The 19,823-nt window shown below is 38.0% G+C and overlaps 1 protein-coding gene across 6 annotated transcripts in view; it reads left to right on the top strand.

The window, feature by feature from the left end:
* The window catches only part of b4galnt1a (beta-1,4-N-acetyl-galactosaminyl transferase 1a), a 45,158-nt gene that overhangs the window by 3,245 nt on the left and 22,090 nt on the right, over positions 1–19,823 (top strand). For 4 of the 6 annotated variants that reach the window (XM_084099274.1, XM_084099273.1, XM_084099272.1 and 1 more), the window contains 8 exons: positions 11,531–11,748; positions 12,051–12,227; positions 12,651–12,757; positions 13,197–13,237; positions 17,817–17,997; positions 19,171–19,263; positions 19,346–19,533; positions 19,631–19,771. In XM_084099274.1, the coding sequence (XP_083955400.1) occupies positions 11,537–11,748; positions 12,051–12,227; positions 12,651–12,757; positions 13,197–13,237; positions 17,817–17,997; positions 19,171–19,263; positions 19,346–19,533; positions 19,631–19,771 (1,140 nt within the window). In that variant the 5' untranslated portion in view covers positions 11,531–11,536. Of the gene's footprint in view, positions 1–11,043; positions 11,283–11,530; positions 11,749–12,050; positions 12,228–12,650; positions 12,758–13,196; positions 13,238–17,816; positions 17,998–19,170; positions 19,264–19,345; positions 19,534–19,630; positions 19,772–19,823 lie in introns of all 6 variants that reach the window. The other 2 variants (XM_084099271.1, XM_084099270.1) reach the window with 1 other exon arrangement.

The following is a 19,823-nucleotide window of genomic DNA, read 5'->3' as shown; positions in this document are numbered from 1 at the left end:
GTGACATGGTTAGCATGTGTCAAAGTCAGTGTGTCTAGCAGGCACATGATGTTCTGTCATGGCTGATAGGGTTTGGGACGGTTGCAACAAGTTATAAATTGCATGTTTAATAAAGGTTTGTTGCATTGCAAATTGTTCAATTCTTCCTGTCTGACACTGAAATATGGAGAGATTGAATAGCATCTGTAACACCTGCACACTGAATCTATGTAGGCCTATGTTCTACACATGAACAAACAAAACTCAATAACTGTTATTTGATAAATATGACTAAATAAATAATAGGCTACAATAATATTATTGAAATAAATAATACTTTAATATTATAGTAGGCCTAAAACAGTTAATATTTTCAGAATTCTATGCTCATTGAGACAAAAAGCTTAAGTTAATTAAATTAAATTTAAGGTATTTTTAACATGTTGCAACCGTCCCTGGGTTGTGTTGCAACTGTCCCCTGGGTCGGGGTCAGTTGCAACATCTGGCTTCTTCCATTCAAATAAATACTGTGAACGATGTGTCATATATAGGCCTAATCATCTTTAAATGGTATGGGTAATTAGCAGACAGATGCAAGTTTAATATATAGCCTACAAATTTGGTTGGTCTAGTCCAAATAGTCTCTGAGTAACTGAGAGAAATGCAAAAAGTGTTGCAACTGTCCCCGGTCTCCCCTAGTATTAAAATAGATGAATGAATGCGCGGCAACTGCCTTAAAGAAATTTAACGATGTTAAAAATTTAATTAATCGTAAACGGTAAACACGTTGACAGGTTTGAATAGTACGAATTTTGGCATACATGTGTGAATTACATGATTGTCAATGAAAATGAGAGATAATGACTAAAATATTTAAATACAAATAAATATGTTCATTCTGATCTTATTCGTCAAGACTCCCACACTGCAGTCAGAGCTGCCAACTCTCACGCATTGGCCGTGAGACACACGCATTTGATTGGTTTCACACGCCATCACGCGATTTCTCACGCTGAAGTGTCAATGCGGTCGGTCAAATGCCTGAAAGATGAGTTTATTTATAGATCTACCTGTTGAGCCACTCGTGATCGACTAGTTATGCCGCAAATTAGTTAAAATCTCCCGTAATCTAGGAGTAGGGGGAGGCTGCAGACCTGGAGCCGGTAGATCTACGCCCCAAGCAGTTTTACGCCCCAGCAGTTTTACGCCCCTGCTGTTCCTGATGCGTCCAGTAGGGGGAGGCTGTACAGCGACACGAATTGAGGTATATTAAATAATCCGCTAAAGTTGTTGTTTAGCAATGATGCAACATTTATTATTTATAAACGATTAGCTTGATATAGCTAGGTAGATATCAATTCATTTATATATATCAATGGATGGGTCTATAATTTATTTCGAGAGACAAAAAGTTCTGGACGGTCAGGTTGATGTTCTGTCTGGCTTAAATTTATAAATTATAGCTTACCACGTGTAAGTTTAGCTGCCCCTAGTCTTCTCTACTCACTTTCAAAATTAATTTTCTTTTGAATTTTCTTTTGTTGCCTGTCTTTATCTTGCCTCTTCTGGTAAGACTCCTTTACTCCTTTCTGGTTTGACTTGTTTCTTATAAAATGAGATGATCTATATCTAATTTATATCTAAATATACATTTTTCTTAAAATAGCTTACTGATCTGGATTAAAATGTAGGCTGTGTGCACTTAATGTGGGATTTATCATACTCAGTCTTTGCCAAGTAACTTGCATGATGCATCCCATAAAGGTGTGTGTTTGCTTTAGCTACTTGAGGAAATGAAAATCTTAGTATAAACTATAAACACCCATCTCTTTTTTTAACTGCATTCCAAACCAATAGCTTCTCTAGTAAATAAATGACTTACAGAGACATACAAGGACATGTTTTTAATGTCATTTTCAATTTTCTCTGCACAGTCCATCATCAGTGGCCAAAAGAAATCAAAGTGTCTTGACACTTTTTCCAAAAGTGTTCCACCAACAAGTGCCTGTGCCATTGTACTTTGAAGATCAGGAGTAAATTGATGCAATCCACACTCACCTGACATAAATTCTGGGCAGCACACACACACACACACACACTGTGACTAGATCAAATTCACCATGGATGTCCTTTTTACATTTTTTTAAAGTTTAGTTTTTTTTTTAATGAAATACCCACAGATATGAAACTCAAATTAAAAAGGCAGTTTGTGTTCTCGTAACACTTTCTTTTATGTGGTCTGTGACTCATAGGGGTCAGTGATTCTGCAGGGTCTCCAATAAGTATTATAGTTTATCTCAGTTGCTTTGGTGCATTTCTCAGATCACACCTGAAATCACATCATCTTGCACTTGTGCACATCATAAAAGCAATTTCTCATTTTATACAAATTGCAAATGCTTTGGTACATTCATGCAATTGATAATGTACAACTGTCTGCTGTTTCCTACGTTATCAACTCTTTACGTCATGTTGATCAAAATATAGGCCTATTATACTAGTTCCTTGCATAAGTCATTAAATGCAAAATGGTTGACTAGTTGTCATAAACTGTTAAGCATGTTTTCAATACATTTCTATTACACGTTATTTTGTAAATGTGTCCTGATGAATTGCGAAGGTGTATTTAGAATTTCACTAATGAAGGAAATAATGAATTGATATAATGAATAATGATGAAATGTACCAAAGCAACTGTGATAAAAAAAAAAAGGATTCAGGAATTTTATACAAAATTTAACAGTGAGTCCTGCTGCTTGTGAATTTGACAAGATCAAATTCACCATGGATGTCCTTTTTACATTTTTTTTGTTTTATGTTTAATTTATTTATTTTTATCAGTGAGCAGAAGCACTTTGACAGGAGGATAGAAAAACAGTTAAAGAAGAGTGGCAAGCCATAGGGGAGTCATCTACAGGAGTCATCATAATTCATAAATGGTGTTGATAAATAATGTTTTTGTGAACAACAATATTGTCTCCTTCTTATAAATGGCCCATGGAATTTTAGAAAAGGGATAAATTGTGTTTGTCTTCATAAAATGCTAGGACACTGTTTTGTAGCTGTATGATGACTAAGTGAATAGTACAGCAGATATTTAATAGAGAATCCATATGATTACACGGTGCTGTCTAATGGGCTAAATATGGTTAATATCTAATTGTAACTTTATATAAATTCACAACAACACATTTCACTCAGTCTCCTGTATAAAAACATACAGTGAATATTCTATTATTAATTATTATTATTATTATTTATTCAATATTAATATATTCAATATTCAATTAACTATTCTACAGTAGGTCATATATAACTATTCTACAGTATGTCATATCATTACTTGTCATCTGATCCAACTATGTGTGTTATTTTTTTAATTCATAAAAACAAATAGTCTTCTTTATATAGGCTGAGTGAAGCCCAACCTAATATCTACGGATATGTTAATCCATAGTGCAGATTTATACTAAAACGTTTATATTTAAATTAACAAAAAAACACAAATTCGGGCAAAATCTATGAACGGGACGGTTATTAATGTGTACGTTTTGAGCGTCGATTTAATGGTGTTATTTTGCAGCATATCCCCCTACTGGACGCATTAGGAACAGCAGGGGCGTAAAACTGCTGGGGCGTAAAACTGCTGGGGCGTAAAACTGCTTGGGGCGTAGATCTACCGGCTCCAGGTCTGCAGCCTCCCCATATAGTAATCTAGAGCGAGCGCGCATGCAAGACAGAGACTGTGCTCGCACGGCAATGAGGGAAAGCCAGCAAGAGACCTTGCGTGTGCAGAGAGCATAATTAGAGAGTTAAAATTAGTCACTTCACACTATTTTTCACATGGTGAATTGCACAGTGCACTATACAGGGGTTAGGAAACGATTCAGACTTTCCATTGGGTTGAATGAAGTCTGGTTTTCACGTTAGTGTCACGTGAAAGGTCACAGCGCTCCGGTCCAGAGACACGATAGCACAGAGCGCATCAAATGCGCGAGTCGGCTACCCTGTTAATCCAGAGTTCTCGCGAGAGCACAAGTTGAATTTGTTTAGCGAGTTACTCTGGTGTCAAATAATAATGCTCATTAAATATGCCCCTCGATCTGAGCTGCACCAATCACATCGGGTTATCTGATATAGGCGGGCCAGAGGCGAGCTAAACAGATGACGACAGCGCTGTGACGAAGTCATTAGTAAACATTGCAAGATGGCTATGGATGAATACCAGTTGTTTGAAACGGCTTTGGCCTCTACAATGAACGAGTTAGACTTGGCTTGGCTTTTTTAAAGACAAACGGGGGCCTGTTTCAGAAAGGAGGTTAAGTGAAAACTCTGAGTATGTTAACCCTGATATGAGGGAAACTCTGAGTTTTCTGTTTCAGAATGGGAGCATGGGCGTGGTAGTGGGGGGGAAAGTGGACCTGACTACCCAGGGCCCCGTCTAGGGAGAGGGCCCTTTGAAATCCCATAATTTTTTTTTTTTTTTTTTTTGTAGCCTAATTCGAATTTATTGGGCCCTCCAATTGGTGTCATTATTCATTTCAAAATACACTGCTCAAAAAAATTAAAGGAACACTTTGAAAACACATCAGATCTCAATGGGGAAAAATATCATGCTGGATATCTATACTAATATGAACTGGGTAATGTGTTATGAACGAAAGGATGACACATCGTTTGATGGAAATGAAAATGATCAACCTACAGAGGATTGAATTCAAAGACACCCCGGAAATCTAAGTGAAAAAATGATGCAGCAGGCTTGTCAATTTTGCTGAAATTTCATTGCAGCAACTCAAAATGGTTCTCAGTAGTTTGTATGGCCCCCACGTGCTTGTATGCATGCCTGACAACGTCGGGACATGCTCCTACTGAGACGACGGATGGTGTCCTGGGGTATTTGCTCCCAGATCTGGACCAGCGCATCACTGAGCTCCTGGACAGTCTGAGGTGCAACCAGGTGATGTCAGATGGACCGAAACACAATGTCCCAGAGGTGTTCTATTGGATGTAGGTCAGGTGAGCGTGGTGGCCCTTCAATGGTATCATTCCTTCATCCTCCAGGAACTGCCTGCATGCTCTCGCCACATGAGGCCGGGCATTGTTGTGCACCAGGAGGAACCCAGGACCCACTGCACCAGCATAGGTTCTGACAATGGATCCAAGGATTTCATCCCAATACCTAATGGCAGTCAGGGTGCCATTGTCTAGCCTGCAGAGGTCTGTGCGTCCCTCCATGGATATGCCTCCCCAGACCATCACTGACCCACCACCAAACCGGTCATGCTGAACGATGTTACAGGCAGCATAACATTCTCCACGGCTTCTCCAGACCCTTTCCTGTCTGTCACGTGCTCAGGGTGAACCTGCTCTCATTTGTGAAAACCACAGGGCACCAGTGGCGGACCTGCCAATTCTGGTGTTCAATGGGAAATGCCAATCGAGCTCCCTGGTGCTGGGCAGTGAGCACAGGGCCCACTAGAGGACGTCGGGCCCTCAGGCCACCCTCATGAAGTCTGTTTCTGATTGTTTGGTCAGAGACATTCACACCAGTGGCCTGCTGGAGGTCATTTTGTAGGGTTCTGGCAGTGCTCATCATGTTCCTCCTCGCACAAAGGAGCAGATACCGGTCCTGCTGATGGGTTAAGGACCTTCTACCGCCCTGTCCAGCTCTCCTAGAGTAGCTGTCTGTCTTCCTGGAGTCTCCTCCATGCTCTTGAGACTGTGCTGGGAGACACAGCAAACCTTCTGGCAATGGCACGTATTGATGAGCCATCCTGAAGGAGCTGGACTGCCTGCGCAACCTCTGTAGGGTCCAGGTATCGCCTCATGCTACCAGTAGTGACACTGACCCTAGCCAAATGCAGAACTGGTGAAAAGATGAGTAGGGAAAAAATGTCAGTGGCCTCCACCTGTAAAACCATTCCTGTTTTGGGGGTTGTCTCACTGTTGCCCATCTAGTGCACCTGCTGTTAATGTCATTAACACTAAAGCAGTTGAAACTGATTACCAACCCCCTCTGTTACTTAACTGACCAGATCAATATCCCAGGAGTTTAACTGACTTGATGCTATTCTCTGATTAAAAAGTGTTCCCTTTATTTTTTTGAGCAGTGTATATTGATAACATCAACTGAGAGAATGAACTCAGTGCCAGACACTCTGGACCCCCCCCCCCCCCCCCCCCCCCGGAAGACCGTTTTGAGGAAGTCGAATAGTGTGCAGTCAACAACAAATGTAATTCTCTTTTTTTCTGATGCTACTTTTATTTTCGAAGATGTGTGTGAAAGCTTGTGACACTTCTGTCAGATGCTGAGAAAAGGGCGTTGTCCTTATTCAGTTGGCTATCTTCGGGAAGATGAGATGTTGTCAGGTCAAATGTCAGCAAAACTAACTTTTCTGTCATACTGACGGCTGTTGTACTGTGCTTGCATTTTAAGATAGCAGAACCGCACATCGCGCGCAAATGCGGCGTGCTGTAGCCGTAGTTCTGTCGTCAATTAACTCATGTAAGAATCAAAAAGGCGATTAAAGCTGTCAAAACTGCATGCATGTATTTGTTATATGCGTCACATGTGTCTGGATTAAAATATTCTGCTATGTGAGATCACAATATAAGGCACAAACTGATATGTAATGTTTTAATGTCCCAAATAAATTTGAGCACTGTGCATTTGTACTAGACGATAGGCATTCATTTTGCGTTAATTTGTAAAGGACAAACAAAAATGGATAATTTTTAAATCCATAAAATAACTACTTTTACATTCTGGCAACATTACATTATGAAAAACATAACATTTTACATTATGTGCTGTTGACTTCCGCCTTGTTCACAATCTTGCACATGGGGATTCAAAAGAGAACTTTTGTTTTCCTTTTTAATTTCGGTATGATAGAACTGTTGCAATTATTTATTTTGACAACTAATATAGAAAGTTAAACTTTTTTTGGACAAATTCAGAATTGGTTGAAGAGTTAGTTGATTATAAAAAACGCATTGAAGGTTGAATAACCTTTGGACTACAGTATTTATCTGCATGTTATCTCATCCATGAAGATGCAACAATAGAACAAGCTATTGGAGATTTTGAGAACCAGAACCAAGCTAACTGAGCAAGTTGAACTTTAGCTATAGTGCGTGCCCTTTTATTACTATTCAGTTACCATGGTAACTTACTCTGTGAACCTAACCTGGTCGGGAGCAGGTTTTCTTCAGTAAACCCAGAGTTTCTTTCGGTCTCCTCCCATTTTTTAAAAGAGGAAGCAGTGTTTAAACACCTCATTCATTCTTTCAGTACCTTTTTATTAATACAATTCATCTTTTATTAATAAATAAAAGATTGCTATTTTTACTGCTGTTTTTTTTTTTTTAGTTTTTTTTTTTTTTATAAGATGAAGTCTATATAACTCCTTAACTGGCAACTGAAATTACAGTAGTAGATTAGAGTTACATAATGTAGTTCTAAACAAATTCTACAGAATTAAACTCTGGCATTTACTGGAAATCACTGAACTGTTCATCTGTGCAACAGAAGTTGATGGACCGTCCTCCTGCTGTTCTTCCACACTCTGGGGGCGCGGGGAGAGATAAGAATACCCGTTTATACTTAGATTTAAACTTAGATTCTATAGGCTACTCCACATAAAAATGTGAAAAAATCTGAATGTGTAGATTGTTTGATGTGTAGACACATAATATTAACAATTAGCTCTGTAGGCCTCTCTGTAAGAAAACTCGCAGCAGAAACTCATTATCCCCATCGTCCTGTGAAGATGAGCATTTGGTTGAGTGCACTTTATAGCACTATTTGTCATAATTTCTGGTGTATTGAGTAGGCTAGGCGACTTACAACTGCCTGGGGTTCTGTTGGGACAGGAGGCTCCAAAAGACAGATATTACCATCAGAATCTACTGGGACCAACAAAAATCCTAACCCAAAGTAAAATATATGGAAATATCAAAAATAGCCTACATAAAAAATAACACATATGTAAACCTCTTTCATTTTATGAAGGCCCTTGGATCTTTGGGACTGGCTCTGAAGTCCATCCAGGAATTCCCTCAGCCAAAAATGCTGCTGCACTGCTAGACACTGGATGCTTTATTTAATATGTCACATGTTTGTAAAGTCAGGTAGCCTACACCCATACTATGCTCAAGCCTTACTTGACTGAATTATGTTTTTATATTTCTTTTAATGCCTGCAGGATTGCACCTACATGAAAATTAAAATTGGGTAGAATAACATACTGTTCTTCCAGTTTCACCTCTGATATTATAACAGTTGGGTAAGTTAATTGTACTAACTGACATCTTCAACAGTGTAATTAGATTAATGTAATAATGACTATCTTTAGAAATTATTGGTCTACTTAAATATTGCTAATTACTAAATCCCATATCAACCTTAAAAACTTGAACAATACAAGGAGAGACAAGAAACAGCACTTTTAATGCTTTCAAATAAACAATATACAATTGCATGAATTATTCTTGAATTGACCAAAGTGTGTAGAGGGAGAAGGTTACATTAAAAATATACCTTTTAAAAATGTATGTTAAATAGCCTATACAGAATTGTTCTATAGTCTAATACAATTACATCAGATTTAACTTTAAATTACAGAAGAATTAAGAGTAATCCCTTTAATTAAATTACAGTATTTAGATTACTTGGTAATTAATTACACCCATCACTGTATAACAGTAATTAAAATGTAAACTTATAACTTATAAACGAAATAATGTTCATACTCTCCATATGCTTGCAGAAGCACATCCAGTTCTGCTGGTGAGAAAATGAAGACCTCTTTTTGTCTGGCGCTGTTGCCATGGTGACTCATAATATCTGCGCTCCATTGATAATGGCTTTTTATAGTTGTGGTGCACACGCTTAACTCAGAGTCAGTCAACTCAGAGTTCAAGTTTTAACTCAGAGTTGGTTGAACCTCCTTATTGAAACAGGCCCCGGCTGGTAGGGACTAAACAACATTCCTCACGGGTTAGTGACATCACCAACCCTAAAATTTACATAAACCCCACCCCCGGAACATGCAGTCCATGTTGAGAAGAGGAAGAGTTGTTGTAGTCGAGCACATTTGTGAGTCAGCTCAAACTGTAGCATCTGTCTTTTCACATGCAATCTGTGCATCTCACAACAGTTCCTATACGAGCGATTTATAGATTATCATGACAGATATATGCTAATTGAAAATAGTTAACTCCACATCAGCAACATGCGTTCATCAACTAATCATTCAGAGACATCCTGTTGCATTCTACGTGTTGTCACTTCTTCTTGAGTCTCTCCATATTTTTTCTGACTTCGGTTTGAACATAAAAGGCAGAACAGTTTCTAGCATTATAGTGTGGTAGATTTTTGCATAAACCTAACTATCTGGGTCTCGTCTACAAATCGATGTCCCCGAACGTCTACTGTCGACGTTTAGTCTATCTGGGTCTCATCTACAAATCGACGTCCCCATTCAATAAGTCACCTAACTGACTTGTTCCCCTAAACTAGCTTCCTTCCTAATCTAGCCTCCTGCGCAGGAATAAATCGACAAACAGACCTGCAAATGACCTTTAAATGCTTTAATCACGGCCAGGAGATCTTCCCGAGCAGTTCTCAGGGAATCTCTCCCAAGAAGCAAGGCCGGAGGATCTCAGACAAATTCCATTGAGAATCCCACCGGAAAATACGGATACAACAGTTTTTATAGAATCGAGAAAAGAAATAAGACTAACATGTCACCTTCAATATGATTGGTTCAATCAGTTCAATTGGTTCAAAAGCCCCAACCTTTTCCCTCTGTCACTGGCACTAGCAAACTCTGTTTTTGTGATTACTTATCGCAAGGTTTTGAGAACTAATCATCTGTCTACTTTCACTTCCGCTTTCTGTTATTCACGCACGCACGCACAAGTTTTCCCCAAAGAGTTTGGAAAAAATTTGATTAAAAGCATATGAATGTTGTTCCTGCAAGAAAAACAAATGTTAGTTAATTAAAGTTGATTAATTAAAATCCATCACAATAGTGTGTGTCTGCGTGAGGTAATCGGAGCTGCTAACACACAAGAGCTGTTGAAACTCCGCCCTCTGTGCCGGGAGCAGCAGCTCATTTGCATTTAAAGGGCCAGACACAAAACGGTGTGTTTTTGCTAACCCTCAAAAAGTGACAACTTTAACATGCTATATAAAAATATCTGTGGGGTATTTTGAGCTAAAACTTCACATGTTGGTTTCACATGTTTGAGTGCTGAATACTTGGGCAGTAGAAACAATGAGAGGTGATCTGAGTGTCCTAGATAGGGGAGGGGAGCGGCTTTGTATGAATCAGCCATATTTGTGTAAACTTGGTCTAAAATCTTTTCTCCTCTTGTGGGGCATGATACATTTTGATGAAATTTAGGCAGTACAGTCTTTAAATTCGAGTGGTTGAAGTCACCCGCAAAAAATGTAGGCTGCCTCGGGATGCAGAGTTTGTTTACTGATAGCCGAATATAGTTCTTTCATGGCAATCTTAGCATTAGCATCCGGTGGTATATAGGCTGCTGTTACTACAGTTGATGTAAACTCTCTGGGCAGATAGAAAGGTCTACACTTAACCATGAGATGCTCTAGGTTAGCTGAGCAGAGACTCTCGGTGATGGTGGTGTCCGTGCACCACGTTTTGTTAACATAAGTGCACAAACCCCCATCTCTGGTCTTACCGGAGTCAACAGCTGTTCTGTCGGCACGGAGAAGACTGTGTCCAGCTAGCTCGATAGAGCTGTTGGATATTTCACTGTTAAGCCAAGTTTCAGTGAAAGTCATGATGTTGCAGTCCATAATCATAATAGGTGTTTTAGGTGAGGGTATGTGCAGAGTACAGTGGGTTTTATTTGGCAAAAAATAAACTCAAACTAAACCAAACTGAGGCAAGGCTGGAATAAACTCATTACATTTAAGCTTAAAAAACAATATACAAGTACTGTGAATGTTAAGTCACAAGTGTCTAATGTTTTATGCTGCAAATGTATATTTTTATAGTGTGTTTTTTTTTTACTTTTTGATCATAGATTTGAGTTTTGGTACAGAAAATGGATAGATGGATTTGAGCTTGGAAACCGCTGCATTTTTAAGCTCAAAGACGTTCTAGCACTCTCCACTGGTTAAGCTGCTAGTTCCATAACTGGAAGAAAGAAGAGAACACTTCCACACTGAAGAGAAATGCAAAAATATGAAAATGAGGTCCTTGTTTTGTGTTTTAACTGATGCTGCAGTTGGTTGGTTGGGTTTAATCACCTTGAAATGCAATGTAAGTCGCTTTGGATAAAAGCGTCTGCCAAATGCATAAATGTAATCATCTGCTTTGAGAATCAGAATTCTGTATTGATCAGAATACAAGATGAATGCAAAGCAGTGACCGGACTGGTTAATTATTCTAGGCCTAACTAATAATTATCATTAATATCAACCGTATCCTGAAAATAATGTGTATGTTTTCAAAATGACTCTAAATACGTATGTGATAGCCAATACCTCTCCTGTCTTTTTGTACTTTAGGCAATTATGCATTTCACAACCAAGAAATCAGTTGTGGGTTTGCTGGTGGTCTTGCCGCTCACAGCCATGCTCATTTACCACTGGAACTCACACACCATTACAACGATTAATGTGCTACAGGGAGACGACTCTTTAAATGTGCTACTGGAGGAAAGGATACGAATCATGGACCGTGGAAATGACCACATCCCTTACCATATCAAAGATGGCATGTCAAAGTAAGTAGAAACTGATACACTCAAACTTGTCTGCCAGCTTATAGCTACAGTACAGAATCACATCCTGTTTAGGACATATTGCAGATGTATTTTGGGATTCAGTGACACTGGAAAAAGGTCTTCCGTTTTCAGGCTGGAAATTTAAAACATTATTTGAAATTCAAATCTCCACCTTAACAGTCATAGTGGCACCTCCTCCACTTTACGCTCTTTTTGTTGTGCATGGAATGAATGACATGATTTGTGGCTAAACTTTAGCCCATAATTTTCAAATGTTTTTTTTATTTTTTACTTTTGACCAGGTTACTTGCTGTTAATGGGTGTGTTTGTGAAGGCGACAAACCGGGCATTAATTTTCCATTCGCTCAGCTGCTGTTCCCTAAAGTATCAGCTTCACAGCTACATGCATCTCTCCAAGATTCAGACCTGCAAAAAGCAAAGCAATACAGAAATAAAGAGTATCGCAGTTTCAGTAAGAGGTGGTCCATCTTTTCACTATATTTCAGCATTAAAAAAAAAGTCGTTGCTCATTTTGAGTACAGTTTTTGTAAAAAGATACCATTGTTTTGTATTTTTCTTTGGCTTTGTTTCTCTTTACCCACTTAAAGGGAGAGTTCACTCAAATATGAAAATTCTGTCATGCTTTACTCACCCTCATGTAATTTGAAATCAGTATGACTTTCTTTCTTCTGTAGAACACAGAAGAAGGTATTTGAAGAATTTTGGGGTCCAAACTACATTGGACACCAATGAATTTCATTGTGAAGAAAAAATATATATGTCTTTATTGTTCCACTGTATTTGGAATAACATGGAGATATAATGACAGAATTTTCATTTTGTGTGAACTATTCCTTTAAGTAGGACCTTACCTGTTAAATTAATAGTGTTTCTCTATTCAGGACGCGTACAGCTGCAGACTCGCTTATCTTATCTGAAGCCAACAGCCCTATTCAGTACCCTACGCAGGGTGTGGAAGTCAGACCAACAAGGACCATTCTAATTCCTGGTAAAACACTAAATGTTTTTATGATATAATACTAGACAGAAGATAAACAGAATTCTCCAGCTTGTCATAAGCTGGTTTCACCATGTGTGGTTGTTTTTTATGTGTCATTTACAATCAGAGATGTGGACTTTGTCAAATTTGTGTTACCATTTTGAAGACTTAGTATTTGTCTTGAGCTGAATTACCTGAGAACTTAATTTCCATTCTACAGGAAACAAAGATTTTTTAAATGTTATTTTTTTATATACATATACATATACATATACATATACATTTGTCTTAATAGCTATTTTAACACCTGCCTGGTTTGCAATAAATTAGCATCATCAAAGATTATGATCAATAAAACTTTTTTTTGCATATAAGCTATATCTATGTGTTAAAGCACAAGACTACACATTAAGTCTGTTAATGTTCTGTTCTGTTTGGTTCTGTACAGGTTTAGGGCTGAACCAAATACACAAAGTGGACCATTATTTGGTAAGTTTATCATTCTGTTTGCTTCATAAATGGCAATTCATTAAATTAATTGTTTAGCAAAAATATATATGTAATATATAGTTTGTTTTGGTTTCATGTTTCATGTTAGTCATGTTACAGTCACACACCCTTGTCCTCATGTGATCCTGCCATGTGCTTCTCTAGTCTCTTGTCATGTTGTCATTGGCTAATTGTCTTATGTTCACTGGTGTGTCTTGTTTAGTCACTAGAGCTTGTGTATTTAAAGAGCAACTTGCAGGTTAGAAGACCCAACAAGTCAATGTATAGAAAAATAATGTAGGAACTAGATTTTCTTTAAAAAAAAATTATAAATATGCTACAGTGGCTTCTGGAGTCGTTTTTGTGAGAAAATTTTACTTCCGCATCTGAAAATGGGCGTGACGGGCGAGAGTCGTGACGTAGCACGAGGGAGAGCGGTCGATTCAAACAACAGGGAAATATGGATTGCAATGACATTTCGGACGCTGAGGAAATTGTTTACGGACCACAGCCATACAATTATGAGCCTGCTAGGCTGCCAAGAGAGCAGGGACAGGCCAGGATTAATGTTAGACAGAACATATTGGAACTTACAATAACAGAAACTAAGCTTTGATCAGGCGTTTGTCATGCTCATTAATATCCGCCCAGACTAACGTTACGTGATATAACTTAGCAGTTTCTCATGGAGAGACAGAGAGATATTTATTCCTGATACATTTTTTGTTCCATAGGTGCTTGTGTGGGAAATGCGAGGCAATGTTTACAGCTGAGGAAAGTCAGTGTTGCAGGGAGGTGGATGCATACTGGGCCTTAGTGGAAAATGCCAAACTTTCCATGGTTGCAGTTAGTGTTACTACAGTAAAGCCATGGTGAATGTTGCTGATCTATGGACACTGGATAGTTCGTTCATTCATTGCACAATGTTTATTCCTGGTTTTCACGTCAGCGCTGTTTGATCCGTTAATAACGGAGAAATGTGAATATTTCTCACTAGATCTCGCAGCGATGTTATTACTTCAGTGGCGAATTCTTTATTTACTGGATCTCGCAGTTAGGCTACAGTGTTGCTTGATCAGGCTCGCGCTGCACTGGTCCAAACTGATAAACGGTCCACACAAACACAATAACGAGTAACTGTTAGCTCAGTTTCGTTCCGCTTACATTGCGTTTGCCAGTTGATGTTGTGCTCGCGCCTACATCCAGCGGGAGAACCCGAAGATGCGTGCACTGAAGGAACCGCACTAGCTCTGAGTCTCACCCGGTTCTTACTTCGGTATCCCATGTTGAACTCCATCATATCGCCGGGACGATAATCCTCCGATCTGAAGTGAACGCTACACACGACCGCGTTTTCCGAAGCCGACGCGGAAGAGAAATCCCGTCTCTTCACCTGCACAACCCGCACCCAGGCACGAAAGATAGCACCGTCCTTTTTCCTGTTAGGAAACCGGTGGACTCGATGTCCTGACAGGCTGGAGTTTTTGCAAGCTCCACAAACACATAAATTTACCATGACGATGATAAATTGAAATACAAAAACTACTGAAAACACACTGTCTCACGACCGCTCTTACTGAATACCAACCCACTCTGCACTGAGCTGCGGCAGAGCACAGCACACGTCTCCCTCGTGTGACGTAAAATGACGCGATGTTGAAAAAAAAGCGGTTTGTACGAGCAGTCAAAGAAACGCTCACTTTATCTACTAAATTGGTGTCATTATGTCGTTTTAAAACATTTTAAATCCTGCATTATCTTTTCATATGGTATTTTCATACACGGTTATATATTCATTTAGATTTTTTTTTTTACCTGCAAGTTGCTCTTTAAGCTAGGGTGACCATCCCTTGTCCCGCACGTCGCATATTGAGAAAATGTCCCGCATTTTCATCAGTCTGTCGGATTTTAATTATCATATTAAGAAAACGTGCATGTGTTCTTTTGCCTTTTTAAGAAAGCATTTTATTTAATATTTTTGCGGCGTAGTTTTTCACCTATATTTAACAGCACTTCATCAGAAGTACAAATGGAAAGGAGTAAACACGGTCACTAGTAGGTTGTGACGGCTGTCAATCAAAATGTGGAGCGGTGATTCGTTCCATGTGTTCTCTGTCAGAAAACAAATGGATAATTCGGTCAATTAAAATTAAAATTTAACAGAATTTATCAACTTGTTGCCTGCTGTGATTGTTTTGATTCACATCCTTTCTAAAAATATGAAAGTTTTTGGTTTAATATACTCTTAATAGATAAGACTGTCAATTATCTAATTTCATGTTTTTATATTTTGTTCATTATTTTGTTGGATTTTAATTGGACTTGGTCAGAACTGTTTCAAAAATAGTTATCTGCATGATACCTGCTGCCTTTGGGCTCAGTGATGTTGAATTTAAATGACAGGTAAAATAAAGACATGTAATGTTACATTGTGATGTAATGGTGTTTTCTGGGACTAAAGAACAAAGCATTTTTATCACCTGAAAGGCAGAATACAAATGTTTTTTTTATTAAGTTAGATAAACATTATATAACAGTTTCAGGTTATGTTTTAGTGTTGGTAACATGTCCCACATTGTCCCACACAAACTTATATTTGTCCCACATTTGGTTTGTTTGATGGTGGTCACCCTAATTTAAGCCGTTGTGTTTGCCATGCGTCTTTGTCTAGTATTGTTTGTGTAACCAGTTTGGTGAGTTTTCTGTTAATTAGGGCTGGGGGAATTAATGCGTTAATCTTTGCGATTAATTTGAGATGTTTAACGCATTAAAAAAAAAATAACGCAATTGACGCAGCACCTTTTTTTGCCTTGTTTTAATGACTTCCTGTTGCGGCTGCTATTGAAAAGGCCGAAAATATGCCGCCCCTCCGTGTTCGGCGATCAGGTTTCATTCTCGCGCTGCTTGTTTAGTAACTTCACGAGCGCGGGTCTTTTCCGCTCTGTGTGTGCGCCGCGCTCTCCGTTCCGTGTGTGTGTGTCGGCGCGCTGCGTTCTCTGCTCAATGTTCCGCTTCGTGTTTGCGCTGCGCGTTCTGCTCGTTAACGGCCCAAACGCTACAATCATGTACAATCATGTGTGTGTTCCGATCACGCACTGGAAAAGCGAAGTCCGCTCAAATAACGTGAAATTTCTCAGTAGTAGACTTCTGTTTGCTGAGCTGGTATAGCCATGCTGGGCAACAATGGTCAAATTACCTGCTCTGATCACATGCTCTGGTAATAATAGCTTTGTATGACTATACTTTATTTTGATAATTAGTCAAAAAATAAATCTGAGTATGTTGCATAGAACTGAATGAAGAACAGTATATTGATATATTGATGTTTAATATTTTAATATAGGGCTATTTTCTGTCCAATTTGTATGGACATTTTTCTTTTTTTTCCCTTTTTTTGTGTGTTGTTTAATTTAATTAGTGAGTCTATGTTTAAATATTGATGATTACAAGTTTGGGGGAAATGCGATTAACTGCGATTAATCACAACAAATTGTGCGATTAATTAGTTCTTTTTTTTTTTATCGATTCCCAGCCCTACTGTTAATGTTTAAGTTTATAGCTCCATGTCAAGCTAAGACAAGTCTTTGTTTATTTTGAGTTTGTTCATGTTTGTATATAAATAAATACTGCACTTGCATGGGTTCTTCAAACTTGCCATCAGTGGAATCATTAAAATATATATATTAATAATAGTCATTATTTACTTACCCTCATGTCATTCCAAACCTGTATTCCGTTACAGCTTTGGTTCATACAATGGTGACCATGGGCTGTTATATGGTTAGTTCACCCAAAAATGAAATTTCTGTCATTAATTACTCACCCTCATGCCGTTCCAAACCCGTAAGACCTTCATTCATCTTCGGAACACAAATAAAGATACTGGATACTGGGGTCAGAACGCTCTAGGATTTCATCAAAAATATCTTAATTTGTGTTCCAAAGATTTTGGAATGACATGAGGGTGAGTAGTTAATGACAGAATTTTCATTTTTGGGTTAACTAACCCTTAAAAAGGAAGAAAAAAAAGAACCAGAAAATTGGTCTATATAACTGACTCTATAATTCAAGTCTCCAGATGCCATATGATTTGTGTTCAGTTTGGATGTTGATAGCTTCAAAAGTTCTCACATGTCTTGTGAACAAACATCATGGCATCAGAACTGCCATATGCACCATATTTGGTAAGAAAGATAATAATTATTTGAGAATGAATATAATGACTTACATTTTGGTCTGTTTCTCACACAAACCTATCATGTGACTTCAGATGTGTTGAAATATATTACAAAAATGAGCTTGGACCACTTTTTATGAATCTTGTTAGCCCATGGTCCGTAAACTCTTGTATGGATGGTCACATAAAAATGTATTCTTGATTCATGTTCCAGGCATGCAGCATACACGTTTGAAATGAGGGTAAATTTACACAATTATCATTTTTGGGCTGAACTATCCCATAAATTGAGATATGATTCAAAGAAAGCTACATGACTGAGGGGGTGAATTTGTTCTATGATGAAAGTTATTTTGTTCAAAAGTTATTTTGACCCTATTATTCATACAATATAATTTGCAGGTAGATCTGAATGCTACAATGGGAACATTCAATACGGCAGCGCTGGTGGATGGAGTAAAAGTCAATGGGGAAGGAGAGATGCATATTAGTTTTATGAGCAGATCTCTGTCCTCATTAAACAGGCAGCTTGAGTTTGTTACCTACACAAACACACTGTTCCATCCCAACACAGCAGATGTGGGTGAGACCCCAGAACACATTATTTTTTATCTAATATGGTTATGTTCTTTAATTCAGCAGTAATAAAAAAATTGAACATCAGCAATTGGGTATAATGAATCAAGATGTTTGTTATGCAAACAACAACAATGTATTATCTCATTGGCTTGACAAAAAAACAAATTTGCCCTTAGAAACATGTTCTCTGCTCCATCTACAATTACAACAAACCCCAGCACTGAGCAAACAGCTTCATGATTGCCTTTGACTACAGTAGCACTGCGTATAGAGAAGGATTTGGTCAAGGCAAATACCCATTATCTGGCCAGCATATGTTCCCTGTCGTCTTGTATAACAGGTTCCTGTTATTATCTTGTAATGACACCGAGGATAGAGCCATCTATAAGGATTTATAAAATAGAATAATATAGAATTAAATAATCCAAAGTGCACAAATCAATAAATAAGGCAAGATCAGGACATGATGCGTTTCAACAAAGAGAAATGCAAAAAACTGTCAAAACTTTAAAGATTAGACGCATAACCTATATCTAATGGTGTTTTATGTCTCATGTTTGAGAACTATTTGATATAAACACAATTTACTGACAATACTTGGTAAGAAAGATCATTTGAGAGTGAATAATGACTTTGGGTCTGTTTCTCACACAAACTTATCATGTGAATTCAGAATCACAAAATTAGTTTGGGCTACTTTTTATGGATCTTGTTAGCCCATGGTCTCTAAACTGTTGAATGGAGAGAGCTGCATAAAGATTTGTAAAAAATTATTCTTAATTCCTCTTTTGTGTTCCACACAATAAAATGACCGCGAACAGTTTTGAAACGAAGGTAAATATTGACAATTTTCCTGTGATGTTGTAATGACAGATGGTAAAGTCATCTGGGATTTATAGAATATTGGATTTTTTTTAAAAAAATCCAAAGCACACAATTCAGTGAATAAGGCAGGATCATCAAGAAGATACATTTCAACAAAGACAGAAAACTGCAAAACTTTGGAGATTACACATGTATATCATGTTATATATGCCTAATATTATAAACTGTTTGATTAAACAAAATTTACTGACAATACATGCCATTTAGCATTTATTATATGCTGTAACGCACGTTTAGCTCTATATTCAGTAGTCTTTTTAATTATATAATACTTTTCCTTTGTCTGTGACAGTACAATTTAAAGCAGGTATTTTCCTGGCCACCTTCACAATTAAGATCAGACATCCACCAATGCCTAAATTCTATAATCCTGGACCCAGAAATGGTAAAAACCGATAATTATATTAAATAGTTATAGTCTTTTCAACTCACAATACTCATGTTTTTACTCATTTTCCTTTTCACAGAATATGATGTAAGCACTCTGGTCACCATTGCCACAAAAACATTTCTACGATATGATAAACTTCAGGATTTGATCAACAGCATTCGACAGTTCTACCCCACTATAACTATAGTGATAGCTGATGACACCAGGGATCCTAAACCTGTAACTGGACCCTACATCGAACATTATATAATGCCCTTTGGCAAGGTATGGATGCTATTACATATTGACTCAGCATGGGCTTTTTGAGCTCCTATGTTTCCTTTTCAGGACAAATTGTTTGTCTGTCTGCTCATCATTACAGGGCTGGTTTGCTGGACGTAATCTGGCAGTCTCTCAGGTAACAACCAAATATGTGCTTTGGGTGGATGATGACTTCATTTTCACCTCAAGCACCAAACTGGAAAAGATGGTGGATATTTTGGAGAGAACCACTTTGGACCTGGTGAGAGAGCAATTTTTGTTGCATTTTTACATGTTAGGAAGCAGGAAGTGAT

This window comes from Abramis brama (assembly GCF_963993115.1).
Source record: "Abramis brama genome assembly, chromosome: 22".
In the NCBI taxonomy this organism is placed as follows: domain Eukaryota; kingdom Metazoa; phylum Chordata; class Actinopteri; order Cypriniformes; family Leuciscidae; genus Abramis; species Abramis brama.
Note: the sequence above shows the minus strand (reverse complement) of the source record. Positions and strands in the feature narration are given on the sequence as shown.